This window comes from Lithobates pipiens, unplaced genomic scaffold (assembly GCF_037356315.1).
Source record: "Lithobates pipiens isolate NorthernLeopardFrog02 unplaced genomic scaffold, aLitPip1_a1.2 Scaffold_28, whole genome shotgun sequence".
Classification (NCBI taxonomy): Eukaryota; Metazoa; Chordata; class Amphibia; order Anura; family Ranidae; genus Lithobates; species Lithobates pipiens.
Genome location: NW_027507789.1, coordinates 211336552 through 211363398, shown reverse-complemented (window position 1 = coordinate 211363398; position 26847 = coordinate 211336552). Strand labels below are relative to the sequence as shown.

The following is a 26847-nucleotide window of genomic DNA, read 5'->3' as shown; positions in this document are numbered from 1 at the left end:
CGATTGGCCTGTTTGGAAAGTAAGTGTAGATTTAAACTAGTAACGTGCGGGAAGCGGCGGAGCTGGCGGCTGGGTGTCGGTAAGGAGCTCCGGGAGGGGAAGGTGGGAAAACGGGGACGGATGAGGGGGAGACCGGAGGTGGTGCACGGTGGGGTGCAGCAGGCTGTGGAGGGGTGATAGGACGGCAATGGGCGGTTGGGTTTGCGGTTTGTCTATGACTGGAAGGATAGAGGGGAAGACAAGACATGGCGGCCAGTTCTATGGAGAGAATGATGAGACACTCCTATATATTTATATGGGATCTATACCATTCTGACATAGATGTAGGCTGTGTGTAGATTTTATTTGTAATGTTTGGTTTTTCATATTTTTATAAATTATTAAAAACCTTATAAAAATATATTTTTGATTTATAAAATATGAAAACGCCACAAATTTAATAAGGGGATATATATTCACATTGAGACTGCTTTAGTGATTGTTTTGGGTGTTAGTGGGGGGGCTTTTTAACCCCAAAGAGGGGGTCAAAAGTGCCTGTGTTGTGGCACGTCTGCAGTGCTGCCCATTAATTTCAATGGGTGGGGTGTTTTTGGGGGGTGGTTTATACAGCCGTCCCAAACTGCCCCAAAGATGCTGCCTGCAGGACTTTTCTTAAAGCGGAGCTCCACCCTAAAGTGGAGCTTCCGCTCATTGGAACCCACCCCCCACCCCCTCTGGTGCCACAACTGGCACCTTTCAGGGGGGAGGGGGTGCAGGTACCTGTAAGTACAGGTATCTGCAGAATCTACGCCCCCTTTCTACAGAATCTACGCCCCTTTCCGCAGGTCCCCCACTGTCTGCTGGGAATCACACGGATCCCAGAGACAGCGGGGACCATCCTTATTGCGCGAGTCGCAGTAGGGAACCGGGAAATGAAGCCGCAAGGCTCCACTTCCTGATTCCCATACCCAAGATGGCGGCGGCAGCACCCGAGAGATGATCGAGAGATCGGCTTTGGGTGCTGACATCGCGGGCGCGCTGGGCGGGTGAGTGTCCTTATTTTAAGTCAGCAGCTGCAGTATTTGTAGCTGCTGGCTTTAAAAAAACAAAAACAAAAAAAAAAAACGGCTGAACTCCCTCTTTAAATTCCCGCCCCAGTATGAAAGCACCCAGGTTTTCAAATTTGGGAGGCAATTTTCAGGTGATTTACACGTGCTATAGGACACCACCCGCTGAGCCAGCAGAGCGGTTCCTGCACACCTTGCAGGGACCGTCCTGTCAGATCTCAGTTCTCCCCTATTGGGGGGGGGGGGGGGGGGGGATTGGATGAACATGGGCCTAACTGGTAAATACGGAGCACACCAGTAACTTACCAGTGTTTTTATCGAGTGCGCAGTACCAAGTGTCCCTCCAGCTGATATGTTTGTCAGTAAGGATGGGCTCGGGTGTGTTTGCAACCCCACATGCCCGAGCCCGCCTGGAAGCCAGTGTTTTGTTGATTTTTGCCCACGCAGAATTGAACACTCCAGCTGATTTCTCGATCAGCTGGTGTGATGTCACCATAGCGCATGCACACATCGTAGGAGATTATTTATTTTATTTTTTTGATGGTGGATACATTCCTACGATGTGCGCATTCGCTATGGTGACGTCGCGCCAGCTGATCAGTGTCTGCCTCCTGGCGGGCTCGGGCACGTGGGGCTTGTGAACACACCCGAGCCCATCCTTTTATTGATCAGCTGCCGTGACGTCAACACAGCGCATGTGCAGACTGTCGGAGGCAGTGTCCTACCTGTCAGATTCTGCCCGGCTGTTGCGGTTTTGCCTGTATTGAACGGCGTGTTTTCTGTATGTTGCACAGCAGATTTTGGCTGTGTCTAAGGGCGGGTTAAAACGCACTCATAACCTGCTCCGCATCAGAGAGGCAGAACCTGACTATTACATTCTCCCCTGGCACTTAGCAGGTTGCCCGCAATGTCCCTCGGCTCCCAGGTGGAGGCGCCAGCATCTTCAGTAAGGGAATCGGGAAGTGAAGCCTTGCAGCTTCACAGCCTGGTTCCTTACTGCGCATGCGCAAGTTGTGCTGCACATTCTCAGTGGTCCCTGCTGTCTTCTGGGAACTGTCTCCCAGAAGACAGCGTGGGGGGCGGAGGAGGGGCCGGACATGGCGTAGATCACTGCGGGTACTTTGGCGATCTTTTCCTGGAAGTAGAAGCAAATACCTGAGTTAGACAAGTATCTGCCCCCCCGCAAGGTGCCAAATGGGACACTGGAGGGGGGGGGGGTGTTATCCGGACAGCAGAAGTTCCATTTTTGGGTGGCACTCTGCTTTAAATAGGTCCCAGGAGGCTGTTTGACCAGTCTGTGCAGAAAGGAGTCGGCTGTAAAACGCAAGGAGGTCAGACAGCATCCCACATACAAGTCGGAGACCCTGGACCTGGATCGGCTGACTTTTTTTTTTTTTTTTTTTTTTTTTTTTTTAACTTGTATAGAAAATGACTGCAGTTCCTCTTTAACAATCTGCTAACCACTCCTAGCAAATGTACTGTGAGTGGGTGGCAAGTACAGCCATGTCACATATGTGACTGGCCACCTTTCGGGTTTGTGGACACTGATTTCTGTGTGTTCCACAGCGGGTCACTCTAAGCCAGTGAGGGGGAACCTTGGCACCCCACCTTTCGGGTTTGTGGACACTGATTTCTGTGTGTTCCACAGCGGGTCACTCTAAGCCAGTGAGGGGGAACCTTGGCACCCCAGATGTTTTGGAACTACATTTCCCATGATGCTAAACTACACTGCAGAGTGCATGAGCATCATGGGAAATGTAGTTCCAAAACATCTGTGGTGCCAAGGTTCGCCATCACCACTCTTAGCTGTTAAAGTGGTTGTAAACCCTTACAAACCACTTTGACCTACAGGTAAGCCTAGATTAAGGCTTACCTGTAGGTCCAAGAAACATCTCCTAAACCTATACGGTTTAGGAGACATTTGCCCGAAAACAGGCACCACTGTCTACGGCGCATGCGCCGTAGACAGCGGCGCACTGATCGCGGCATTCTCAACGACGGAGCTGCCGCGCTTGTCGGCTCCCGTGCGCATGCGTGGGAGTGACGTCATCGCGGATTCACCGAATGACAGCGGCGGAGCTGCGAGACTCCACCAAGAGGATGGATGCTCTGGACTACAGGGGACAGCGGTGACTTCGCTGGCTCCTGTGTCAGGTAAGTGACACATAATGGACTACTATGCGATGCACAGTAGTCCATTATGCTTTACCTTTGCAGGGAATGAAAGAGGAAGTAAACCCATCAGGGTTTACTTCCTCTTTAAGTTACTAAAAACCAAACCCCTATTGTGGTGAAAAACTATCTCACAAAAGTCAGTACACCCCTCACATTTTTGTAGATATTTTCTTCTACCTTTTCATGTGACAACACTGAAGAAATGACACGTGTCTACAATGTAAAGTAGTGAGTGTACAGCTTGTATAACAGTGTAAATTTTCTGTCCCCTCAAAATAATTCAACACACGGCCATTAATGTGTAAACCGCTGGCAACAAAAGTGAGTACACCCCTAAGTGAAAATGTCCAAATTGTAAATTTTCTTTAGCAGCGATAATTGCAGATATTTCTGTGTTTTGACATAACACCGGCAGCTTCTACAGTAGACGATGTACGCCACCGACTGAACAGTTCTTACAGCTCCATGAGCAGAGAGCTGTTGACAGCCAGTCATCGGCTGTCTGCTCTGTTACAGAAGTTGTAAACTCTCCAGTTTTCCACCTTAATGCAAAGGTGATGAACCTTTTTATGGTGCAGCACCTCCTATCTTACCTGAACCCGCTTTTTTCCAGCCACTTGCCTTAGGTCCGCATTGGCTAGATTGATAGCAGCAGGAGCCATGTCAATCCGATTCAGTGACCGGGGGGGGCTGCTGTCAACGGACGCAGCAGCAGGACTCAGTAGCACACCCGCACCAGTGCCCCCATGTAAAGGGGCCCCATGGGGGCACTCGAGAAGAAGCCAGTAGCACCAGGGGGAGGACCCCAGAAGAGCAGGATTGGGGCCACTCTGTGCAAAACTCTTGCACAGGGAAACAAAGCTTTACAATGGTTTCACACTTATGTGGGTTTGAGTTTAGGAACACAGATTCGCAGGTCATGTAAAAAGCATAGTATTCCATAGCTTTGGTACACATCTTTGCGTTGCTAATTTTGGGGGGGAGGGGGGCGGTGTTCCTCTGTGTTGGGTGCAGTGTGTATTTTATTGTCATAGGCTTCACTTGCACTTGCATTGAACTTGCAGTAAACAAGCAGCACACAGTTAACATCTCTGCAAATTGTTTACTGTCTGCCTCCTGAAATTTGCACCTGTCCATCTCAAAACGCAGGCAAATTTGCACCCCTCACAAAAAGATGGATCAAATTTGCAGTGCATTGCAGTAGTGTGAAACTAGTCTCAATCTTGTATATTTAAAATGTAACTTGATTAAAAAAAAGAGAAATCATAACTCTCGAAAGTGGTTTTCTGCTTCAAGATTCGATGTGTTGTGCATTCAGAGGTGGTATTCTGCATACCTCGGCTGTAATGAGTTATTTGAGTTACTGTTTCCTTTCTATCATCTGGAACCAGGCTGCCCTTCTAATCTGACCTCTGACATCAACAAAGCATTTTCTCCTATCATCTTCCAGGACATCCTCTAAGACATGGGGCTCCTCCCTCCGGGACAGGAAACGCGCTCACCCCAATTGTTTAAAGGCGGTCTTCCAGGCTTTCCCCTTCAGGTTTTTGTTTCCTGCTGGCCGGGAAGGAGGCATGTTGGGAACCTGGGGAGCTCCATACTCAGGACTGTATTGTGTGAACACCTGAAGTTACCTTCTCCTCTGCCTCAGCTCCCCTTTCTCTAACCAGGGAAGAGGGCTGCAGGTCCTGCTGCTGTAAGACTCAGTCAGGATCCCTGACAATGTGGGGAGACTCCACCCCCATTACTCTGGTTACCTATTCCTCCGGTGCCACCAGTGACCCTGGTCGTATGGGCAGCGTCCAGTGCAGCTGCAGGGTGCATGTCTGGTGGATAAGAGCAATGCCTGTTCACTCAGTAGTTCCAGGTATGAGGAAGTATGTGTGTTGGAGGCGGTGCCACAGGTGAGGGGCTGGGCACTTCCTCCGTTTGAACCCATGACAGTGGTGGTGAAGGTCTGGGGCAGGCATTCGTGGGCCGCCTCCCTGCTTTCTTTTTTTTTTTTCTTCTGGCTTTTAGGGTAAAGCCCAGGACAAGGCCCAGATGCAGCCCCCCAGGAGAAGTTGTGCTGTTTGCAGGTCAAAGCTAGGTTCCAATTGGGGAAAAAACGATTTGCCCTGAATGTCAGCAGGTTGGGCTAAGGACAATTTTTGATGGCTTGTCATAAGATCCTTTCGTCCGTTAAAGATGCGATTGCATCCATGTTCTAATCTTTTAAAAGAATGATGGATAGGATGCAGGGTCCCTCTATGCCCCTATCCAGAGCAGCACGTATGCCTGTCCTATCAGAACCTAGTCAGGAGGATAGGGAAAGGGAAACCAGGTTGCTTGCCTCCTCTCCGGCAGACTTTGGAGGAATCTTCCTCTGAATCCGACCCCGAGGGTCCATGTACAGATTAAGGCTGGACGATGTGGGGGACTTGCTGAAGGCCTTGGAGATCGGAGAGGAGTCGGTACAGCTTTCTAAGCACAACCTTGTGTATCGGGGGTCAGTGCACAGGAATCCATGTTATTCCCCATTTGCAGTGGCATTGATCTTTCTGGGAGTTGGCGCACCCTGAAAGACTAATCTCTTCAGGCAGTCTTAAACGCAGGTTTAACTTTTTGAAAAGGACGCGGCCCATCCTTGAGACCAAATCACAAAGTTGTATGCACTGCTGGTGAAGGCTTCCAAAAAAGACTGATTTGGTCTTGGATGACCTGGGATCCCTCATGGATAAAAGGGGTGACATGCTGCTAAGAGCTTAGGATGCTTCTATTGGGCTTAAGCCATCCCTTGCTACTTGTTGCCAGAAATTTAGAATGCTAGTTAAAAAAAAAAAAAAAAAAAAAAAATGGACGGGTCAGAAGGGACGTTGAAGAGGAGGATTAGTCAATACTCAGACCACCTCTAAGCTCCAGTGACTCCTGTGTCCCGGTGGAAGGAAGCTAGGGTGGACTTCTTCTCAAAATGGACCAATGCAACTTCAAGGCCGTTTATATTGGAAATAAAAAAACTGCTACAAGTTGGAATTCAATGCCATTTCCCCTCACTTTTCTGGTTACCCAGAGACTGGGAGAAAGCGGGGGTTCTGAGTTTGCTGTTGGGGGAGCTGATGGATTAACCAGTCATCAGCCAAAACTGTCGGGGGGGGGGGGGGGGGGTGGGGAGCATCGGGCAAGTTCAAGTTAATCCTCAATCTCCATCCTCTGAACAAGTTTATCAGATACAAGCATTTCAGGATGAAGTCTAGTTTCACAGTAACGAATCTCCTGTGTCATGTGCTGAGCTGATACATCAGGAATTCCTCAGAATAGCTGTCGGAGTGAGTTTAGAAATTCTTCACTTCCAATTCAGGGCACTGCCATTCCGACTAACATCCTCTGAGGATTTTCACGAAAATCCTAACAAGCCTTAGCCCCGCTGGGTGTCAGGGCCATTACCGTGATCCCCTGTTTGGTTGATCTTCTGCTTTGTGGCCTGTTTCTTAGCAGCTGGAAGAGACCTTACAGGAAGCACAGGATTTCCTCCGCTCCCTTGGTTGGCTGAACAATTGCGACAAGTCCCAGCTGATCCCAACCCAGGAAGTACAGTACCTGGGATACAAGATATCTTCAACAGAGGAAAGTCTTTCTCCCGTTACAGCAGCTAAAGTGGGTCTAGTGGTGGCGTAGCTTCAGAGCAATCAGGGAGCCCATATCAAACGTCATGAAAGTGATGGGCTTAATGACATTGTTTCCCAGCAGTCTCCACCAGTGCCCATTGCAGGCTCTCCTACTACACTTCTGGGATGGCAGTCAACAGTTTGCAGTAAGCCTATCCGTTTTCAGCCAAAGTCAAAATGCTGCTATAGTAGTAGCAGACCAGTTGCAATCTAGACAGGGGTCTGTTGTGGTCCAGATCAACAGCCCTGGTGGGGACACCAGATCTCAAGGAGCTTGGTCTTGAGGAAGCCAGTGGACCTCAAATCGGAGGGAGCTACTGGCAGTGCAGAGGGCTTTAGAGTCTTTCCAGCAAAGGATAAGGGGGCAGCATCTACAAGTAAGGACGGACAACGCAGCAGTAGTCGCATAAAGAAGCAAGTAGGGAGGACCAGGAGCGGCTGCCTTAGTTGATGGCAGGCAAAATGTTCTGTTGGGCCGAATTAAACCTGGCTTCATTGACAGCAGTCCACTTAAAGGGGACTCGAACTCTCTGGACTTTCTTAGCTGTCAGAGTAAAATGAGATGAATGGCCACTCAACCAGGAAGTGTTCGAACAGGTTGTGAAGTCCTGGGGCTGGCCGGAGGTGGATCTTTTCGCTTCAGAAAGCAACAAGAAGGTTGCCCAGTTCTTCTCCCTGCATCCACTAGATCGAGACAGAGATGTATGCCTTCGCCGATGTGTTGCACTTAAACCTTTTGCTATGCATTTCTCCCAGTAAGACTAGTTGCGGCGGTTCTCCAGAAGTTCTTGAGCGAGGAAACTGATCTCATTCTGATTGCTCCATTTTGGCCAAAAGGGGCCTGGTTTGCTGTCCTAAAGAGGCTGACAATATATCCTCCAGATTCCTCTTCTGGTGAGGGAGGATCTGGTCACACAGGGACCTATTCAAGACCCTCAGACTCAGTGTGGTATCTGAGAAACAGCTGTTAAGGGCTCTCAGTCATCAAGACCCTTTTTTAGAATGCCGTAAACCAGGGCCGTTAACTCATGTCTGGAGAGGAGTCAATTCCTGGTTGGCAGAGCAGGGGCAGGAAGAACCAGCAATTCCAGCGATCCTGGACTCTTTCCAGGCAGGAGTGTAATTGGGCCTCTCTATCAGCACTTTAAAGGTGCAGGCCTCGAGTGTTTGTTCAGGTCTCCCTGGAGCAAGATCAGTTTGTAAAGAACTTCGAGGCCCTCCATGTCCAGGCCAGTGAAGATCAGAGCCTGTCCCTCCTGGGATCTATCCTTGGTCCTTAGGGCTCTTACAGGGAATCCCTTTTGAACCTCTGGAAAAATCTGAAGTGGGTGGTTCTTAAGGTAGCTTTTTTGATTGCAATCAGCCAGAACAGTGAGTTGCAGGCGCTCTCCATTGAAGAGCAGTTTTTGTTCATTTTGGAAGATGGGGTTGTGCTCAAAACAGATCCTAGTATCCTCTACGTTTCATAGAATGCAGGACATTATCCTGTCGCCTTTTTATTCCTCTTCAGATGTTAATGAGGAAGGTTTAGTAGATGTCAGGTGAAGCCTTTTTTACCTCATTTAGAGGTCAGCAGAGACTTCAGGAAGTCTGAGTCTATTTGTGATCTTGGCAGGACCACGCAAGGGATGTAAAGTGTCAAAGGCCACTATTGCCAGATGATAAAAATTACAATTTGAGGCATAGCAGGTTGACAGGGGAGCAAGCGCCCCTAGTTGAGGCCCATTCAACCAGGGCAGTGTCGGCTTCATGGGCAGAGAGGGCCAGTGCCACTCTGGAGGATATCTGCAGAGCAGCAACATGGTCCAGCGACTCCATGTTCACAAAGCATTACTGCTTGGACCTGTTTTCTGATAAAGAACAGGCGTTTGGGGGAAAGGTCCTCCAGGCAGTGGTCCTGTCCAAACAGTAAGTTTCTTGCTCATCTCAGAGGCTGTCCTGGAAGACGATAGGAGAAAACCAGAGTTGGACTTGCCAGTAACCTTTTCTAGGCGTCTTCCAGGACAGCCTGATTTCCCACCTGGTGTTTTATAGCTGGTGCAGAGGGTATGTACACTGATCTTTCAGAGCCTTCCGGTGATGTGTCGACTAGTGTCAGCCCTGTACAGCGCTTGCGCAGTAAGGAGGACAAAGATTCCGAAAGTGTCAGAAGATGAACAGCGCAGTGAGTCCCAAGCCCCACCATCCAACTGGACATGGTTGGAACAAAAAAATGGCCAAGTGAGGCTGTGCCCGAAGCGCGGCGAGCCTGCAAGGGTCCCTGTTACTATGAACAACCATATATCCACTTGGATGGTGGGGCTTGCACCTGGACTCGGTGTGCAGGCGCTGATCTTCTTTGGAGACTTTCTGGAGTCTCCTCCGTGCGCAGTACGGAGGACACTATCCGATGGCCGGACAGTTTTTGACAGAAATCCGGCGTTTTTTTTTTGGAAACTGAAGGGTAAGGCCTGGAGGACCACCTTTAAGCAATTTGGGTGTTTTCTGTCCTGGAGGGAGGAGCCCTGTGTCTGGGGCTGTTCTGGAAGACTCCCAGAAAAAGCGTTGCCAGTAAAGCTCCACACACACTAATCAGATCTTCTACTGGATTTTTTTTTTTTTCCTCTTCAGATTTACCAAAACCGTATGAGGTCAAACCTTAGTTTCAATTTGTATCAGGCAGGCCCTTGCACTACATGGTTTTGATAAATCTGAAGAAACAAATCGGCAGAAAATCTCAGTGTGTATGGGGCTTTAGTCTAACTTCATTCGCCCCCCCCCCCCACACACGCAACTGTCGTTCACTGGATATTTTCTTTGGTTGTGGTCAAGACTGTGCAGGCCAGTCACGTTCCTCCACCCCAAACGTGCTCATCCATGTCTTTATGGACCTTTGTGCACTGGTCCAAATCACTTGGTGGAGGGGGGATTATGGTGTGGGGTTTCCCAGGGGTTGGGCTTGTTCCAGTGAGGGGAACACTTAAGGCGTCAGCATACCAAGACGTTTCAGACAACTTCATGCTCCCAACTTTTTGGGAATGGCCTCCTCCTCCTGCTGCAACATGACTATGCACAAAGCAAGGTCTATAAAGACATGGATGAGCGAGTTTGGGGTGGAGGAACTTGACTGGCCTGCAGAGTCCTGACCTCAACCTGACAGAACACCTTTTGGAATGGAGACTGTGAGCCAGACCTTCTCATCTAACATCAGTGTCTGACCTCACAAATGCTCTTCTGGAAGAATGGTCACACATTCCCATAGACACACTCCTAAACCTTGTGGACGGCCTTCCCAGAAGAGTTGAAGCTGTTATAGCTGCAAAGGGCGGAGCCAACTCAATATTGAACCCTACGGACTAAGACTGGGATGCCATTTAAAGGAAGTGCTCATGCACACGGACGTTTTAAAAAAACTGGCTGCAAAGCTAGCTCCGACACCTGGAAAAATCGGCGTTAACTCGGTTTTTTTTTATTTATTTTTTTACCACGTTTTGCATTGGCGTTTTTTTAAAGAAACACATCTCTTGGCTATAGCACTCGGAAAACAAAATATGTTGTGCGTTTGCATGTTTTTCCGCGATTCGCGTTTTTTACAGCTCTAGCTTAAAAACGCCTATGCCATTTGCAGCTCAAAAAAATGCCTAGGTGGGCATGAAGCCATAGACTAACATGGACAGGCGTTTTTAAGCTGCAAAAAACGCTCAAAAGCGGCTGTAAAAACATCAGTGTGCATGAGGCCTAATAGTGCATATAAAGGGGTTTGTCTTCTTTTTTTTTTTTTTTTTTTTTCCTGCTCTGTAAACTTTTATTAAATTGCTTTATGTCCTGGATCTATGCTAGCTTTAGTGTAACCAAAAACGTATTCTTAGTCTTTGCAATGTGCTTGTGTTGACATGCATTTTTTTCTTTTTTTTTTCTTTGTAATAACAGGCTTGTGAGGCGAGCACAGAACAATTGATTCACATTGGTCGTCTTTGAGGCAAGGCAGCCATGTCCGACCTGCAGGGAAGCTATACATATGATGTTCCTATGTGCGACTTTGGTGACGATGATAATAATGTAGACTCCTGGTTCGGTAAGGCCTTTAAGAAAATTCACTTTTACACTGAACACAGCAAAAAAATGTAAATTGCACCTCCATAAAATCACCGCAGTGTATTTCTGTACAACTTCTGCTCGTTTCCTTGTTAGAAATCCCCCCCACAAATTGAGATTGAACTTTTAGGTTTGATCACACCGGGTGCAACTTTACAGATCAGTCGCATGACAACTAGCACCCTATTTACTGTTATGGAGCCAGTCAATTCAGTGCGACTTTGAAAAAAGATTCCTGCGCTTTTTTTTGTGATTTAATGTGCAACTTGGTTTGATATCTGTGTATGAAGTCTCGCTTATTTATCGGCAGCTCTGAAATTGCACTGAAGTAGCACGACTTCAAAGCTGCAGCCGGTGTGAAGTGGGGTTACATACATACTTTTGTGATCTACACAATGGGGTTGACTTACTAAATCTGGGATTGCAAAATCTGCTTCCAGGTTCTGCAAGGACTTGGCCACCTGACACTATTGGCTTAATTTACCAAAACTGGAGTGCAAAATCTGGTACAGCTCTGCATAGAAACCAATCGGCTTCCAGGTTTTTAAAAGCTTAAGCGGACCTTCAGTATTTATTTATTTTATATTTATTCCAGATTTCCATCTGTTAAATCCCCAGCCCTTGTTTTTAACATTGGATAGTAAACGTGTTTGTTTTTTTGTTTTTTACCAATAAATACTTTTCTTATACAGCCCACTTCCTGTTTGTCTGGTAATTATCCTAGGCTTATGACACCATGCAGAGCTCTCATGAGTTTGGGGGGGGGGGGCAGGGGCAGAGGAATGAGTCATAAAAGGGCCAATCAGAGCTGAAGGTGTCTGTGTAAATCCAGGAAATGAACAGGCGGCAGCAGCCCACAGTTAAAATGGATGCAGCCAGACTTGGTGGAGGGAGATTTCCGCAGTATGTGTATTGGAGGGAAGCTTCAGAATGGCAAAGATGTTTTTATAACAAATTATGTGAGCAGACTACAGTTACTCTTTAACTAGTTAAGAATTTGCCCCTTAGTGACCAGGCCATTTTTTTGCGATGAGGTACTGCGTCGCTTTAACTAACAATTGCGCTGGCGTGCAGTCCTATGCCCAAATAATTCCAGACTGACTGGGAATACAGATCGTTGCTCCTGATCACTAGGAACAGACAATCGCTGTACTCCTCTTGGAATAGGCATTTATTTACATTTAGCAAATGTCAAAGTCGGCTAGCCAATTGGAAGAGAGGGGGTGGGGCTAAACCACAGCTGTTTCTGAATGGCTAGATGGAGCTGCAGCTCAGGTGCCCCCACAGCAATCTGCTTGCTGTGGGGGGGGGGGGGGGGCACTCAACAGGAGGGAGGGGCCAGGAGCACTGAAGAGGGACCCAAGAAGAGGATCGGGCCTGCTCTGTGCAAAACCACTGCAACAGAGCAGATAACATGTTATACTTATGTTTATGGGGGGGGGGGGGGGGGGTGGCAAGACTTTACAGCACTTTAAGGTCCAGCACTGTAAGCTGGAGCTTCATGCCGATGTTATCGGCTGCATGCCCTCTGAATATCTTCTAAACTGCTAGTTTAGGAGATATTCACAGTAGCTGCAGGTAAGCCTTGTTGTAGTGTAAGTGGTGTTACCTTTTACAACCACTCTAAAGGATTTAAGATGTTTATCTTGATGCAGGCTAAGCAATAAAGTGGATGTAAACCCAATTCATGCAGTTTGAGCTGGGCCCATATATCTGCAGTGTTTTTATCTTTCTTCAAAGCACTAATTCCCATAGCTGTCTTCTGCACTGTTCTGTTATCAGCCTGAGAACTCCTGACAAGTTCTCCATCACATGATAAAAGCAGCCAGTTTTATGTGTTGGGGAAGATGCTATTAATCGACAGAGCCCTGAACTATTTAATGATCGGCTCTAAAAGTTTACCTAAGAGGAGAGGCGGTGTGTGCCTTTCTTCCAGTCAGCTGCCTTGGCTGTATGCCCAGGCTTCACTGCAGTGTTAACCTGGAAGAGAAAATCTAACGTCGTGTGCACTTTCTAAACAGAGTGTGTGTATATATTTTACATCCACTTTTAAGGCCCCCTTTTCACACTGAGGCAGTTTTTAGGCCTTTAGTGCTAGAAGTGGCCTCTAAATGCCTGAAAACCCCCCTCCCATTTATTTCAGCTACTTTTCACACTGGCGCGTTGCGCTTGCAGGACCTTGGGAAAGGTTTTGCAAGCGACATCTTTGGGGCAGCTTTGGACTGCTGTATACGGCGCTCCCAAAATGCCCTACACATTGAAATACATGGGCAGTGCTTCCAAAGGGGTTAAAAGCGACCATGGCTCTTTAGCACTGCCGCCTCTTGGTGTAAAAAATGGCTTGAGATAAAAAGCCTTCTGTGTAGCAGGCACTCAATAATACTTGAGTCCCCTCTCCAGTGATGTGCACAAGTGTCTTGGCTCCTGATTGGAGGGGGGGGGGGGGGGGGGTGTTGGGAGTTTTGCCTCTAGTTTTACTTTAAAGTGGAGCATCTTGCAACATGAGAAAATATTTCTAATGCCTATGGTAAGTAAAAGGTACAATGTGCTTATTGTCATGTTCTATGTCAAACAGATCAGGTTGCAGATGTAGAAAATGTCCCGCCAGAGACTGCTCTAACCACAGAGAATCCTGAAAGTGGGAACATTGTGCAAGCAGGTAGGAATTCAGTCTGTCACCTGACTAGTGGGGGGGGGGGGGGGTTTGTGTAATTTCATAAAATTAAGCATAACTTTTTATGTCCTTTTCACAGAAATCGTGGTCCCCAATAAGCAGCAGTCTCCAAAGATAAAGGCCAGAAGGTGGGATGCATTCTTCATACTTTTTTTATTTATTTCTTTTTGTTACGGCATAGATTAACAAGTTTTGTTTATAAAGCATTTAATTGTTTGAAACCTGTGGGGGGGTGGTGGGTGGTTTATTCCAAATTGTGAAGTATACTTTTACCCGTTGTAGAAATTTTTCTGTAAAATCTTTTATCCATATAACAAGTGTATCGGGAGAGCTCCTCCAAAGACTTTTTTATATTTATTTTTTTGGTAAACCAAGCAAGGTGTTTAGAGGGAAATCTGCTGCATGCCTTTAATCAAACGCTGTGCTTTCCTCTTAAAGGGGGGGAGCCCCCCTTTTTTACTTGCCTGAGCCCCGTAATGCCCACGATGGAAACAAGCACACCAGCTCCGGCCGATGTCTCGTGTCCTGATTGGATAGACTGATGGCAGCGCAGCCATTGGCTCTCACTGCTGTCAATCAAATCCAATGACATGGTGGCAGGGCCTGCTGTCCAATGGATGCAGCAGAACTCCTGAAGGGCAGCACTCAAAGAGGAGCCAGGAGTGCTGCTGAGGCACCCCAGAAGAAGAGGATCAAGGGCCACTGTGCAAAACAAACTGCATAGTGGAGGCAAGTATGATATGTGTTTTAAAAAGAGGGTTTAGTAACGCTTTAAATCTTTCTACCCAACCATTTTTTTATTTTTTTTTTTATTTTTTTTATTTTTTTTTTTAGGTTACGTGTTAGACTTAAGACATAAAGGGGAAGTAAACCCTGATGGGTTTACTTCGTTGTCTCCCTGCAAAGGTAAAGCATAATGGGCTACTATGCATCGCATAGTAGCCCATTATGTCACCTGACACAGGAGCCAGCGAAGTCACCGCTGTCCCCTGTATTACTCAGCGTCCATCTTTCGGTTATCGCTGCTCCGGCCACTCAGTGCGGAGTAGCGATGGTGTCACTCATGCGCACGGGAGCCGCCAGTAACTTCATATCGCCATTAGCAGCGGCATGCTGCTAATGGCTATAGTGCGCTGCTGTCTACTGTGCATGCGCCATAGACAGGGGTCCCTGTCTTTTAGTAAATGTCTCCTAAACAGTGTAGGTTTAGGAAATATTTCTTGGAGCTACAGGTAAGCCTTAATCTAGGCTTACCTGTAGGTCAAAGTGGTTTGTAAGGGTTTACAACCACTTTAAACTGATGCGGAGCCCCCCACAGCCATTTAATGCAGGTTGGGGCATGCCGCCGGTGACCCACTCCTGGTGTGATTGGACACAGTGGGAGCCAATCAGCGGGTCTGGTGGTGGACACAGTGTCTGCCTGGACCTGCCGATCGTTCGAGGCACTGGAAGGTAGTGATCCTGTGTCCCTGCTAAGCAGAAATGTGGATCTCTGCCATCACACAGGAAGCACTCCCTAGGAACAAATTTAACCCTTTGATTGCCCCTGATGGCACTGGTCCCCCAAAAAGCTGGTGTCCTTATTTTATTTTTTCCACTGCTATAGCTCAGTCCTGCTAGAAATGCCGATTCCCCCTTCACCGCCTGTAAGAACTATTAAGCGGCGGAACAGCCTTTATGATCGTTCTTATGATGTAGGGAATTGCCGGCTGAAAATGCTGATATCTGAATGATGCCTGAGGCTACAGACATCTTCAGATATACCATTGCAAAGTTGAGGCAGTCATATGATGGCCTTTCCGATTGGCAAGTGGTTAAAGGGCCTGCTGTAAATTTTTAGCATTCTGTGTTGCATCTATCACTAGGTCAGCAAAGACCTGACCATCATGAGGAGCATGGCAAACCGCAATAAAACTTGTCATTCTAACTGTTGCAACACTAACAGAAAAAAATAAAAAATGTTTGAACTGGAGTTTAATGAAGACATAACACTTTGATAATTCAATGATCATATCAAATTTTTATTTTTTTTTTCCTTGTGTGAAAGTCTGCTTTAACTTAAAGACTTCCTTTACTAATTTATGTATCTACTTTATTAAGGTCTTCCAAACGTTTATCAGCCCAACAGAGGAACCGTCAAATGGCAAAAATGAGAGCTGAGCGAAAGAAAGTACCCTTGAAGCATGAGCAACCACCTATGAAGAAACCAAAGCTGTATGTATTTTAGGAAACAAAGCTTGGCTAGGAAGATTGGGTGTTATGTATATTTCATATTTACTTATATCTATGTATTAATTTTGCAGGTCAGCTAGGTGCAAATCCACAGACACTACAATAAACAAAAGTCTATCGACAAGCGTTGCTGAAGTGTTTCCGAAGCCGAGGGCCAAAATTCCTTTGCCCTCCACTCCCACAGTTCTTAAGTAAGGCACCAGGGTGCTAACGTTTATCATTTTTACTGTGAACCTTAGCTCAGTCCATGCAACCTCAGCAACATATACTTCCGGACCACCCACCGTGGATTTAAGTCGCTAATTTGATAAATACAGTTATGGCTGCCATAACCCTGGTAGTTTTATCCACGGCTGACGATCCTCAAAGCCATGTCACCGGCTTTGACAGCAGCGTGAGCCAATTGCTCCTGCTATCAATCTATCCATCCAATGAGGACCTGTGACAGAGGCTGGAGCTGCTGTGCTGGAACGTTCGGGTTCAGCTAAGTGTTTATGACCACTTTAATTTGCAAGGATTCTCTCACTTCCTGTTTTCCTATGGGACAAGAAGTGAAGTAAAATATCTGCAATGGGACGCAGATGGCAAAAAATCTGACGGGTTATAACCCTCCTTTACTCTATCCAAAATGTGGGTAAAAAAGTTTGCCTATAGTTCTATAACCACTTCCTGTAGACAAGGGTTCCACTAGAGCACAGCTGTCAAACTGGTGGCCCTTCAGCTGTTGTGAAACTGCAAGGCTGACAGTTACAAGCATGCTGGGGCTAGTAGTTCCGCAACAGCTGGAGGGCCGCCAGTTTGACACCCCTGCACTAGAGGTTCTGCTATGATCTATTAGTCGGTAGCAGCCAGCTGATGGGTAGATCACATACAGGGCTAGGCAGGGAACTGATAGCATTGGCTCTTGTGTTCCCTTCCCTGCCGGCCCCCTTCTGTCCATCCCAGGTGCTTATGTGACATTTGGGATAGACAGCAGGGGAGGAGGGGCTGCCTGAGAATGGTGCGCTGCAAGAAGACTGATCGCAGCAGCTTCCCTGCATTGCTCTGCATGTGAAGGCGCCACTGCTAATGTAATATGCCACCTATACACGGTTTATCTCAAGTTGGACCCAGAATTGAGCATCTGTACAGAAAAAGCATGCACAGGTTTAACTTAAAATAGGTATGTTTTAATATCCATCAATCTTAATGTTATGTTAACTAGCTGAGCACACCAGTGTTCTGTGAGCTGTAGATGTATATATTATTTCAGGGGTTCCCCGAGATCTCAAACAGTTTTTGCCAAGGGTTCCCTGCAAGGTTAAAAGGTTTGGAGAAACCTTTCTGTAGTGTAGACTATAGAAAGGTGCCTGCTTACTGGGATTTTGTAATGTTTTGCATTGAGATGTTGCCTGAAATGGTTATTGTTCCCCCAGACGCAAACCTTTTGCTCAAAAGGGTAAGAACACGGAGGAGCAAGAGCTTGAGAAGGTGCAGCAGCTTCAGCAGGAACTGACTGAGGTGCTGAGAAAGAATGAAGAGTCCTTTAAATCTGCTTTGGCAGGAGGTAAATTTTTTTTTTTTTTTTTTTTTTTGTGGGGTGGTTAATAAAGATGTGACCTCCATCTATACTTGAAACTCACCCTTTTGCCTTATTCTTAGATCAACCATTAAAGAAGGTGCCCATTCAGGCTACAAAGCCTGTAGACTTCCACTTCCACACTGATGACCGTCTCAAGCGGCATCCAAACGAACAGGCAACAGAATACAAACAAGTCGACTTTACTGCCGAACTTAGAAAGCATCCACCATCTCCAGTGAGTCCTTCAAGAATATGTAGATAGAATTTATTTATTTTTTTTTGTTTATAAACTTTTCTTTTTTCTTCGATGCTAATTTTTGTTTTATCTGATAGGCTGGCAAATTGGGTCGTACTGTGCCCAAACCCTTCAACCTCTCCAAAAGTAACAAAAGGAAACTCGAGGAAACCACCACAGAGTACACGTCCACTGCCGAGCAAGTCATGGCCTTCCAAAAGAGAACCCCGCAACGATTTCACTTGCGCAGCCGGTTGAAGGAGATGGAAGGTAAATGGATAGTACAGTTTTGATGCTTGATGGCGATGTGTATTTCTGCCTATGGGGAACGTTGCTTCCGGAGTTTGTTTCCATGAAGCTGCTCTGTTTTGGTTGTGGGGTGGTTTATTCTCCCCACCATGTGTATACATAAAAATACACAGCATTCTTGCATTTTGTAGTCGGGTATAAGGGGGGCTGCTCTGTTTGACTTCATTTTTGCATTGCTTTTTGCTTCCTAGGACCATCACCAGTGAAACAATTGAAGGCCAGGGTGACTCTTCCAAAGACCCCACAGCTTCAGACAAAGCAGCGACACCGACCAACAACCTGCAAGAGTTCTGCTGAGATTGAATCCGAAGAACTCGACAAGCTACAGCAGTGAGTAGTTGGGAGTTTGATTGCCATTACTGGGCTTGTGGGGTGTGTTTAGTTAAGAAAACAAAAACAAAACACAAGGCTCTCCAGGTCTCCATGGTCCTCCTGGATAAAGATTTATTATTTTTTAAAAGATGAAGGAATGCTGAAGTGAGTGTCTTAGGGCCGGTTCGCACTGCAGGCGAGGCGACTCCGACTTGCCTCGCCGCGACCTGCATCGGCCTCGGCGGCGACTTGCAAATGACTTCTGTATAGAAGTCAATGCAAGTCGCCCCGAGGTCGCCCGAAAGTAGTACAGGAACCTTTTTTCTGAGTCGGAGCGACTCGAGTCGCTCCTCTCAGAACGGTTCCATTGTACAGAACGGGGGCGACTTGCGGGGGCGAGGCGTGTCGCCTCGCATCGCCCGCTGTGTGAACCGGCCCTTAAGGGGTAGAGACAAAGCAACTTGTTGCCTAACCAAATATACAAAACCAAGTTGCCTGCCTGGTTAAGACTTAATTTTTTATCATTTTCCCCATAGAGCGTGCACCATGGCTACTTAGTGGACCTTCACCTTAAAGCAAACTTTTTTTTTTTTTTTTTGTTTTGCCCTTCCATGAAACCCCCCCCCCCCCCTTCCGGATATTCATAAACTTTTTAATTTTTAATAGATTTCTGTGCGTGAAAAGCATCACGTCCACATTTCTCAACCAGTAGTGCACAGATGTGCCACAGGCTTCAGGTCCCAAACAAGCATCTCCCCATTCTGCTTGGTGACAGGACACAGATCTCTGCTCCCTGTGATCGGGAGCAGAGATCAGTGATGTGTCACGCATAACCATGCCCCCTAGTGGTTAATCCCTTCACTGCCAGTGTCATTTACACAGGAATCGGTGCATTTGTATAGCACTGATTGACACATTTTTGGGACCATTGTCATTTATACAGCAATGTCCACTGCCCGCCATAATGTCGCAGTCACGGTTAAAAATCACTGATCACGGCCATTACCAGTAAAAAAAATACACAAATTGTTGACTAAAAATGCCATAAAACATCCCCTATTTTGTAAACATTGTAACTTTTGCGCAAACCTATCAAATGCTGCTTGTGATATTTTTTGTTAAAAAAAAAAAAAAAAAAAAAAGTCAAACGTATCAGCCTGAACTGAGGAGAATTTTATTTTTATACGTTTTTGTGGGATATTTTTTTGAAAAAGAAAAAAAAAAAATGTCCTTATTTTATAGAGCAAAAAATAAACCGCAGGGGTGACCAAATACCACCAAAAGAGCTTTCTTTGTGGGGGGGGGGGGAGGACAACCGTGCAATTGACAGTTAAAGCAATGCAGTGCCGAATCGCAAAAAGTGCTCTGGTCAGGAGGGGGTACATTCTTCTGGGGCTGAAGTGGTTAAACATCATTCTACCATCTGGCATATTCTGTTGTGTGGTGACACCCCCCCCCCCGTTTCCAATGGCAATGAGCTAGCAAAGATCTGAATAGGCAGGGAAGAGCCTGTAATGTCTGGTACTATACATTGTAGTCTGTATAGTCCCCACTAGTATTCTGGGGGAGGGAGGGTTGGCTTAGGAGTTTTACTCGGATTCTTTAATGTCCCCTGCAGTCCCCACTGCTGTGCCACTTTGGAGCCCTGGGCTCCTTCCTTCCTTCCTTCCTTCCAGCCCCCACGTAACAATTTTACTAAATTACAGCTGACTGTCTATTACAGTCCTACATAATAAAAGCACTGCACATATTTATTCAGTCCGTTCCTTTTTATGGAGCAGCCAGGGGAGAGGAGTAGAAAAATATTAATGAAGTTTTGATACTACCGTTCTGAAACACTGCTATTCCCGCCTAACCATGGTAACTCAAATGTTCCATATTCTAGATACAAGTTCAAAGCCCAAGAGCTTAATCCGAAGATTTTGGAGGGTGGACCCATCCTACCAAAAAGACCTCCCGTTAAAGAGCCCACCAAGATAGTTGGCTTTAATTTGGAAATAGAAAAGCGAATTCAACAGCGTGAGAAGAAAGATGAAGAGGAGGAGATGTTCATCTTCCATTCCAGGCCATGTCCAACAAAGATTTTACATGATGTGGTGGTAAGTACTCTATTAGGCTGGAGGGAGGGTACATACTTATGTCTTTTGGATGATTATCCCAATGGCCACCAGCCTGTTGGCAGGAGGGCAGTCTTGAGTGTCATGTCAACATGGGGGAATCTAGTTTCTGGAGCTTCAAGCAATTTTTGGCGTTTCTCAGTGTTCGACCAATTTGTTGGAGGGCCATCTGATCCAAATCCAGTCAAAACAATGCCACGGCGGTCGTACACAACCATTAGGTTGGAGCCAGAAGTCTCACTGTAGTAAGAGGTAGAGCAAATCCTGTCCTGGCAAAAACTGTTCAATCCTTGTCTACATTCCACGCCTAGACAATTGGCGGCAGATTTATTCAATAGATTCAGCAGTAATGTGGCTGAAATTTGACCAGTGTATGGCCAGCTTAAGACTACCTTTCTCTCTCAATGGGTGCGATGGAAAATAGGATTTTCGTACTCTACTTAATAGATTTTGTGTGTGTGTGGTTTTTTTTATTTTATTTTTTTACTACAGGTAAGTGCTGCTATCTAAAATAGTGTGTGAGAGGATCAGCTGCAACCATTCAATGGTGGTTTCACTTTTTAAGCAATTTAACACTCCGGTGAGGAATTTAGTTTAAAAAAAAACACACAAAATTGACTAAGTAAAGCACTCTATTTATAATTTTGTTCACCTATTGGATTAGTGCATCCATTCTGTTTACTTATTAGCCTAAATTAGGTCTAGGTAAAATGAATATCTCCTTAATGGGCACTGTTTAGGAGATATTCACCCTGAATGCAACCAGTGAAATCAATGGCGCATGTGCTCTGAAGGTCTGGCATACCTTGCCGGTCCTTAAAGTGGTTGTATACCCACATTTTTTACTTTTACCTACAGGAAAGCCTATAATAAGGCTTACCTGTAGGTAAAAAAAATCTCCTAAACCTGTACGGTTTAGGAGATATTCCCCTCGGTATGCGCCGCTGACTGCCGCGGCGCATGCGCACAAGGGGTTTCTCGCCGTCAAAATCCGGCAGCGTCCGAGCGGCCAGACTGAAATCTCCCGCGCGCATGCGCGGGAGTGACGATATCGCGGCTCCGGCCACTCACAGCGCCGGAGCCGCGATACCCGGAAGAAACGCCGAGGGAGCATGTCGGCTCCCTCGGTGTGGATTGGGCCAGATGTCCGGGCCTTGTTCTAAGGTAAGTATTTCATAATGAGCTAGTATGCGGTGCATACTAGCTCATTATGCCTTTTTCTTTGCAGGTTTAAAAAAAAATAATGTGCGGGTTTACTACCGCTTTAAGAGCTTTGTGCCAGAACTGAGGGCTCCCACGCGCATGCATGGGGGTGACTACATTGCGATTTTTTTTTTTTTTTTTTTTTTTTTTATTTATTTTTTTTTCCTGGAAAGACCAGAGAAAGATGTCAGCGGTGACAGTACAGTGCTGGAGGGCTTTATGAAAAGCTCACCTTGGAACAGAGTACTAGCATGCGATACATACTAGCACATTATTCCATTGCCTTGCAGGTTTTTTTCTTTAACAGCCACTGTTTACAACTGCTGTAAGACTTCATTTTATCCCTCAGTTAACTCCAAATGGTTCATTGGATAATGATGTTTTTGGCAGTCCATTCAGTTTATGGAGTCGGTAAACTTCAGGGCTTATACAAAAATCTGTATATTCATTTGTAGTTTCCAAGTTTGTATTGGACCCTTGTTTTAGCATAAAGTGATATTTAAAGGCAAAAAAAAAACGCATTACAAACATGTTTGGTGTTTTTCACATAGCAGCCTTGAACTTTCTCTGGTCCTTCGCTAGCACTCCTAACACCCCCCCCCCCCACTAGGTGCCCCCCAGAGAAAGCAGCTTTCTCTGGGGTTGGCACCCAAGCAGGCTTGCTCCTGAGCTGCTGCTGTGTCCATTCACACACAGCCGTGGCTCGACCATGGCCCCTCACTCTCCTTACTGGCTGTGATTGACAGCCAATGGCTCCTGCTTCTGTCGGTCAATAAGGGACAGTCCTCTGACTTGGCTCTCATGCACATCACTGGATTGTGATGGTTGAAGGTAAACGCTGAGCCTGCACAAACGCTTTAACACGATCCAGTGACGAAGGTCCATGCATTTGAGGGTGATTGCACAACCTAAGCGGAATTAAAAATGTATGGAAATCTCTGCTTGAAAGGGTTAGTTCATTATGGTAGGGATTTCAAAGGTGTGGGGTGTTTTACGTTCTTTGTTGCACAAGCCTTACATTTTTTTTTTTTTTTTTTTTTTTTCTTCCATTCCTTTTTATAGGGGGTTCCGGAAAAGAAAATGCTTCCTGTAACTATGCCACAATCTCCAGCTTTTGCACTAAAGAACAGAGTTCGTATGCAGTCAGAGGAACAGAAGGTAAGTGCAAGCCATGGCCTAGGACAGTGATGGCCAACCTTGGCACCCCAGATGTTTTTGAACTACATTTGTACATAGAGTGCATAAGCATCATGGGAAATGTAGTTCCAAAACATCTGGGGTGCCAAGGTTTGCCACCACTGGCCTAGGATCTAAGGGGCTCCACTGGAAGTCCAGTGGGGGGTATCATTTTAGAAGTATAACACAGGCACAAGGTGTCTGTAGTTCAGTGGTATTACATTTTAGGTGTATTTTAGACCAGGACTGGTTCACTTGAAGTCCTTAATATGCCTCAAATATAATCACAGGAATCTGGTTGTTCAACGCAAGAACTTTCCTCTTCATATGGAAAAAAAAGTCCACATGTTCTTCTGTTACAGGAGGAGCCGGTTCCTGTTATCAAAGCCAATCCAATGCCTTATTTTGGCGTCCCCTTCAAGCCAAAATTAGTGGAGCAGAAACAAGTAGAAGTCTGTCCCTTTTCATTTAATGACCGTGACCAACAAAGGATGGAAGAGAAGTCAAGAAAACTGGAAGAGCTCCGGAATGCAGAGGTAAGCTATTGGATTGTTGAACATTGAACTGATATGTACTCTTTTTATAGATGCTAAATGGTGTTTTTTTTTTTTTTTTTTTTTTTTTTTCTCTCCCTTCTAGCCTCCCAAGTTTAAGGCTCAGCCTCTGCCTGATTTTGACCACATCAGTCTTCCTGAGAAAAAGGTGAAGGAGAAAACGCAACCAGAACCATTTAACCTGGAACTTGATAAACGAGGAGAGACCAGGCATCAAATTTGGAAGCGTCAGGTGTGTATAGCAGAGTTAAGTGTGTATATCTAGAGGGTGCACTTGAACGTATGCCCCATAGCAAGCTGTGTGAACACCCCAGAGGAGGAGCCGACAGCTCAAGCCGTGTGTGTGTGTGTGTGTGTGTGACTTTTAGTTTCACACTGATGTTTTTGTGGTATTGTGTAACAGTTTACCGTCAAAGATGATCCAAACTTTTTTTTTTTTTATTTTTTATTTTTTTTCTCCTCCCTAACCAGATTGAAGAAGAACTTAAACAACAAAAGGAAATGTCCATGTTCAAAGCACGGCCTAATACTGTGACCCACCAAGAGCCGTTTGTGCCTAAGAAGGAAAGTCGGATCATGACGGGTACGTTTCGCCTTCTGATATTACTTTCCATCACTTCTCTTGACTGGCACAATTGTCTGTCGCACGTTACTGCACCAGTTTCTGGTATGGGTTTCCTGGTACTTAAAGAACTTTTATATATTTATTTTTGACAATGCTAATGGGCCATGCTTTGTTTTTTTTTGTTTTTTTTTACGTCATTTCAACAACCTACATTTTAGGTACAATCTATGAAAAAGGCAAATGCCCATGAGCAGTGTCGGCCTTTCTCCTTGTTGCACCAATTTTGTCCTTTTTGTCTCTAAACTTAGAGAGCCTTTCTGGTTCCATAGTGCAGGAAGGTTTTGAGTTGGCAACAGAGAAGCGTGCTAAAGAGCGGCAGGAGTTTGAGAGGCGTCTAGCAGAGCTGGAGACCCAGAAAAGGCTTATGGAAGAAGAGGATCGTAGGAGGCAGGAAGAAGAGGAAAAGGAGGAAATCAACCGGTTGAGACAAGAAGTGGTAGGTATCTTGCATGTGTAGCATTGAAAAATGATTTTCATTTAAACACAAATGCAGATGAGGACTTGTACTTGCCAATTGATTTTGTTTTTGTCATGCAGAACAACCCTTGCAGTGCAAATTTGTTGTGGTGGTATATGGGTTTGGGTTTTTTGTTTTTCCCTTCTCCCCCCTCCCGCTTAGAACTCCTGTCAGCTATTTATTACTCTGTTGTAGCGGTTTCCCATTCTGTCAAGTAAAATTTTGTCCCCAGAATAGAAATTATGGGGAAATCCCTAACTAAATGCACATAACAGGAAAATGCACACCATTTCAATCTGATCTGACATTTCTTTCTTGCTGAAACTCCTTAGCAGTTCAGAAGGCAGGCTCTGTTAGATGTGACACAGCAGTGCATATTTCTTGAGCTTGCAGTACAGAGCACAGACAGGTTAAGCCTATTGGTTTATAGGCAGATTCCTCTTGGTGCCAAGAAGCTAGCAAAATCTGCGAGAACCCAACGTAACCCCCTCCTGCTCCTAGCAATGTTTTTCCTGTGTGTTGTATTTATTTATTTATTTATTTTTCTACGGACAGCAAAAAATTCAGTCAGAGAACGCAGGCAAGGTTTTACATGAGGGTCCTGTGGCTGATGGTGGCCTTTGTTTGAAGTGGTGCTGTATGCCTAAACTCACTTTAAACCAAAGTCTGGGCCACCCCATGACCCTGTTGGCAGACACTCCCTGGTGTGGTGCATAAGCATTCCAATGCTGCAAGCAGGGAAATCATTCCCCTGTGCAATTGGGTGACGTTGTGCTTAATTAATTAGTTGTATATACATTTTTTTTTTTTTAAGCAGGACCAAAATACTAGGGAGGTGACGCTCTGCTCTTGGTATGTGATTCAAGCTGTCTACCTCGCAGCCACTGCTTCAATTAAGCCATCTGATTCTTTCTTGTGCTCCAAGAAAGTGAAAGCATAATGTGCTAGTATACACTGCAAACTAGCACATTATGTGAAAGTGGAGGCCCCATCCATCTTGTCCCATCTTCTTTCTGGATAGTGGACTCCGGCTGTGTGACTGGCCAGAGCCATGTGAAGTTGCTATTGCACGAGAGCCCCGGTCAGGGTTCTGAAGAAAAGGCACGGGGTGACCCGCTGCCGATAAGTGATCTTGCGGCGAATCCACTGCAGAGACCACACTTATCTTGTAGCGGACCGTCCACTGAAGGAGAGGATACTGGGATTATGGTAACTAGCTGCTGCTATAACTATATCCTCCCAAGCGGCGGGTGAACCGTAAGTGGTTAACCACTTCTGGACCGCTCCCCATGCACATATTGTGGCAGATCGGCCCTTCTGCACAAGATCATGTACACTTTATATTTTTTTTTTTTGGTCTTCTGTATAGAGCACCCTCCCTTTCTGTGATCTTCATTGCTTGATGGAGAATTGCTGAACTTAAAGTGGGTATGGGGTTTTGGGGTTATATGGGGATCCTTACAGCTGTTTTTGCTAGTATCCACAATCACATGAAGGTTGTTGCCTATAACCCAGTCATCTCTAAATCTGACTGTGTCCTGGTACTTGACTTCAAGAAAATTTTGGAGCATAGTGACTGCTGCAGAATTCAAAGTAGTAAATGTGTGGATCTCTTCGCAAAGTAAGTGGGGTTTTTTTTTTTTTTTTTTTTTTTTTTTTTTTTTGTGGTGCAAGTCGTACTAGGGCCAATTAGAGCTGCAGAGCTGGAGGTGTGCACATCTGTCTGTAAATCCAGGAAGTGAACAGGCAGCAGCTTCAGCTGCCCACGATTTAAAATGGCTGCAGTCAGACTTGGTGGAGGGATATTTCTGCAGATCACTGTATATATAAAATACGCAAAGTGATTGGAGGAAAGTTTCAGAATGGCAAAGATTTTATTACAAATTATGTGAGCGGACTACAGTTGAAGGAAACTCTTCCCACTGGGGCAAAGAGAAACCCTGCTAGATGCTAACTAGTCACTACGCCATCCAAAATGGGTAAACGTTTGGACTATAACACTCAGCTTTATGTCTAATTTTTTATTTTTATTTTATTTTTTAGGTCCACAAGGCTCAGCCTATCAGGAAGTTCAAACCCCTGGAAGTCAAAACAAGCGATCTTCCACTCACTGTTCCCAAATCCCCCAACTTTTCTGAGCGATTTAAGATCTGAAAATTGCATCTGGTAATGCAAGTTTGTAAAGATGTTTGAGGTATATCATATGTCAAGAGAACCCTCTCAAAAGGATAAAGAAGAAAAACCTTTATGGGGTAGAGGGGGGAAAAAAAATGTAGTGTTAAGATTTGCATTTTTAAGTATTTTTGGGAAATGTGCAAATACTAAAGAGTTTCATGTAAAGTCTCTGTAAATACTAGCTATAACATTTTTAATTTTTTTTTAAACATTTTGTTTTAGTGTACAGTAACTTTTATTTTTTCTGTTAATAAACCTATATAAAATTCCCAATGTAG

At 45.6% G+C, this 26847-nt stretch overlaps 1 protein-coding gene across 3 annotated transcripts; it reads left to right on the top strand.

Moving 5' to 3' along the window:
* On the top strand, positions 1-26842 carry TPX2 (TPX2 microtubule nucleation factor). 3 transcript variants are annotated; one of them, XM_077460473.1, is made up of 17 exons: positions 1-19; positions 10775-10919; positions 13515-13598; positions 13693-13741; positions 15714-15827; positions 15917-16036; positions 17261-17391; positions 17487-17641; positions 17740-17911; positions 18142-18280; positions 20148-20361; positions 22645-22740; positions 23121-23294; positions 23398-23544; positions 23784-23895; positions 24186-24373; positions 26438-26842. In XM_077460473.1, the coding sequence occupies exons 2-17, from the start codon at positions 10835-10837 to the stop codon at positions 26546-26548; spliced, it is 2091 nt and encodes a 696-aa protein (XP_077316599.1). In that variant the 5' UTR covers positions 1-19; positions 10775-10834; the 3' UTR covers positions 26549-26842. The 3 variants fall into 3 exon arrangements, with proteins under 3 accessions (XP_077316599.1, XP_077316600.1, XP_077316597.1); XM_077460474.1 differs by lacking the exon at positions 1-19 and adding an exon at positions 20-79 and having other exon boundaries at positions 24207-24373; XM_077460471.1 differs by lacking the exon at positions 1-19 and adding an exon at positions 20-79.
* Positions 26843-26847: the final 5 nt, after the last annotated feature.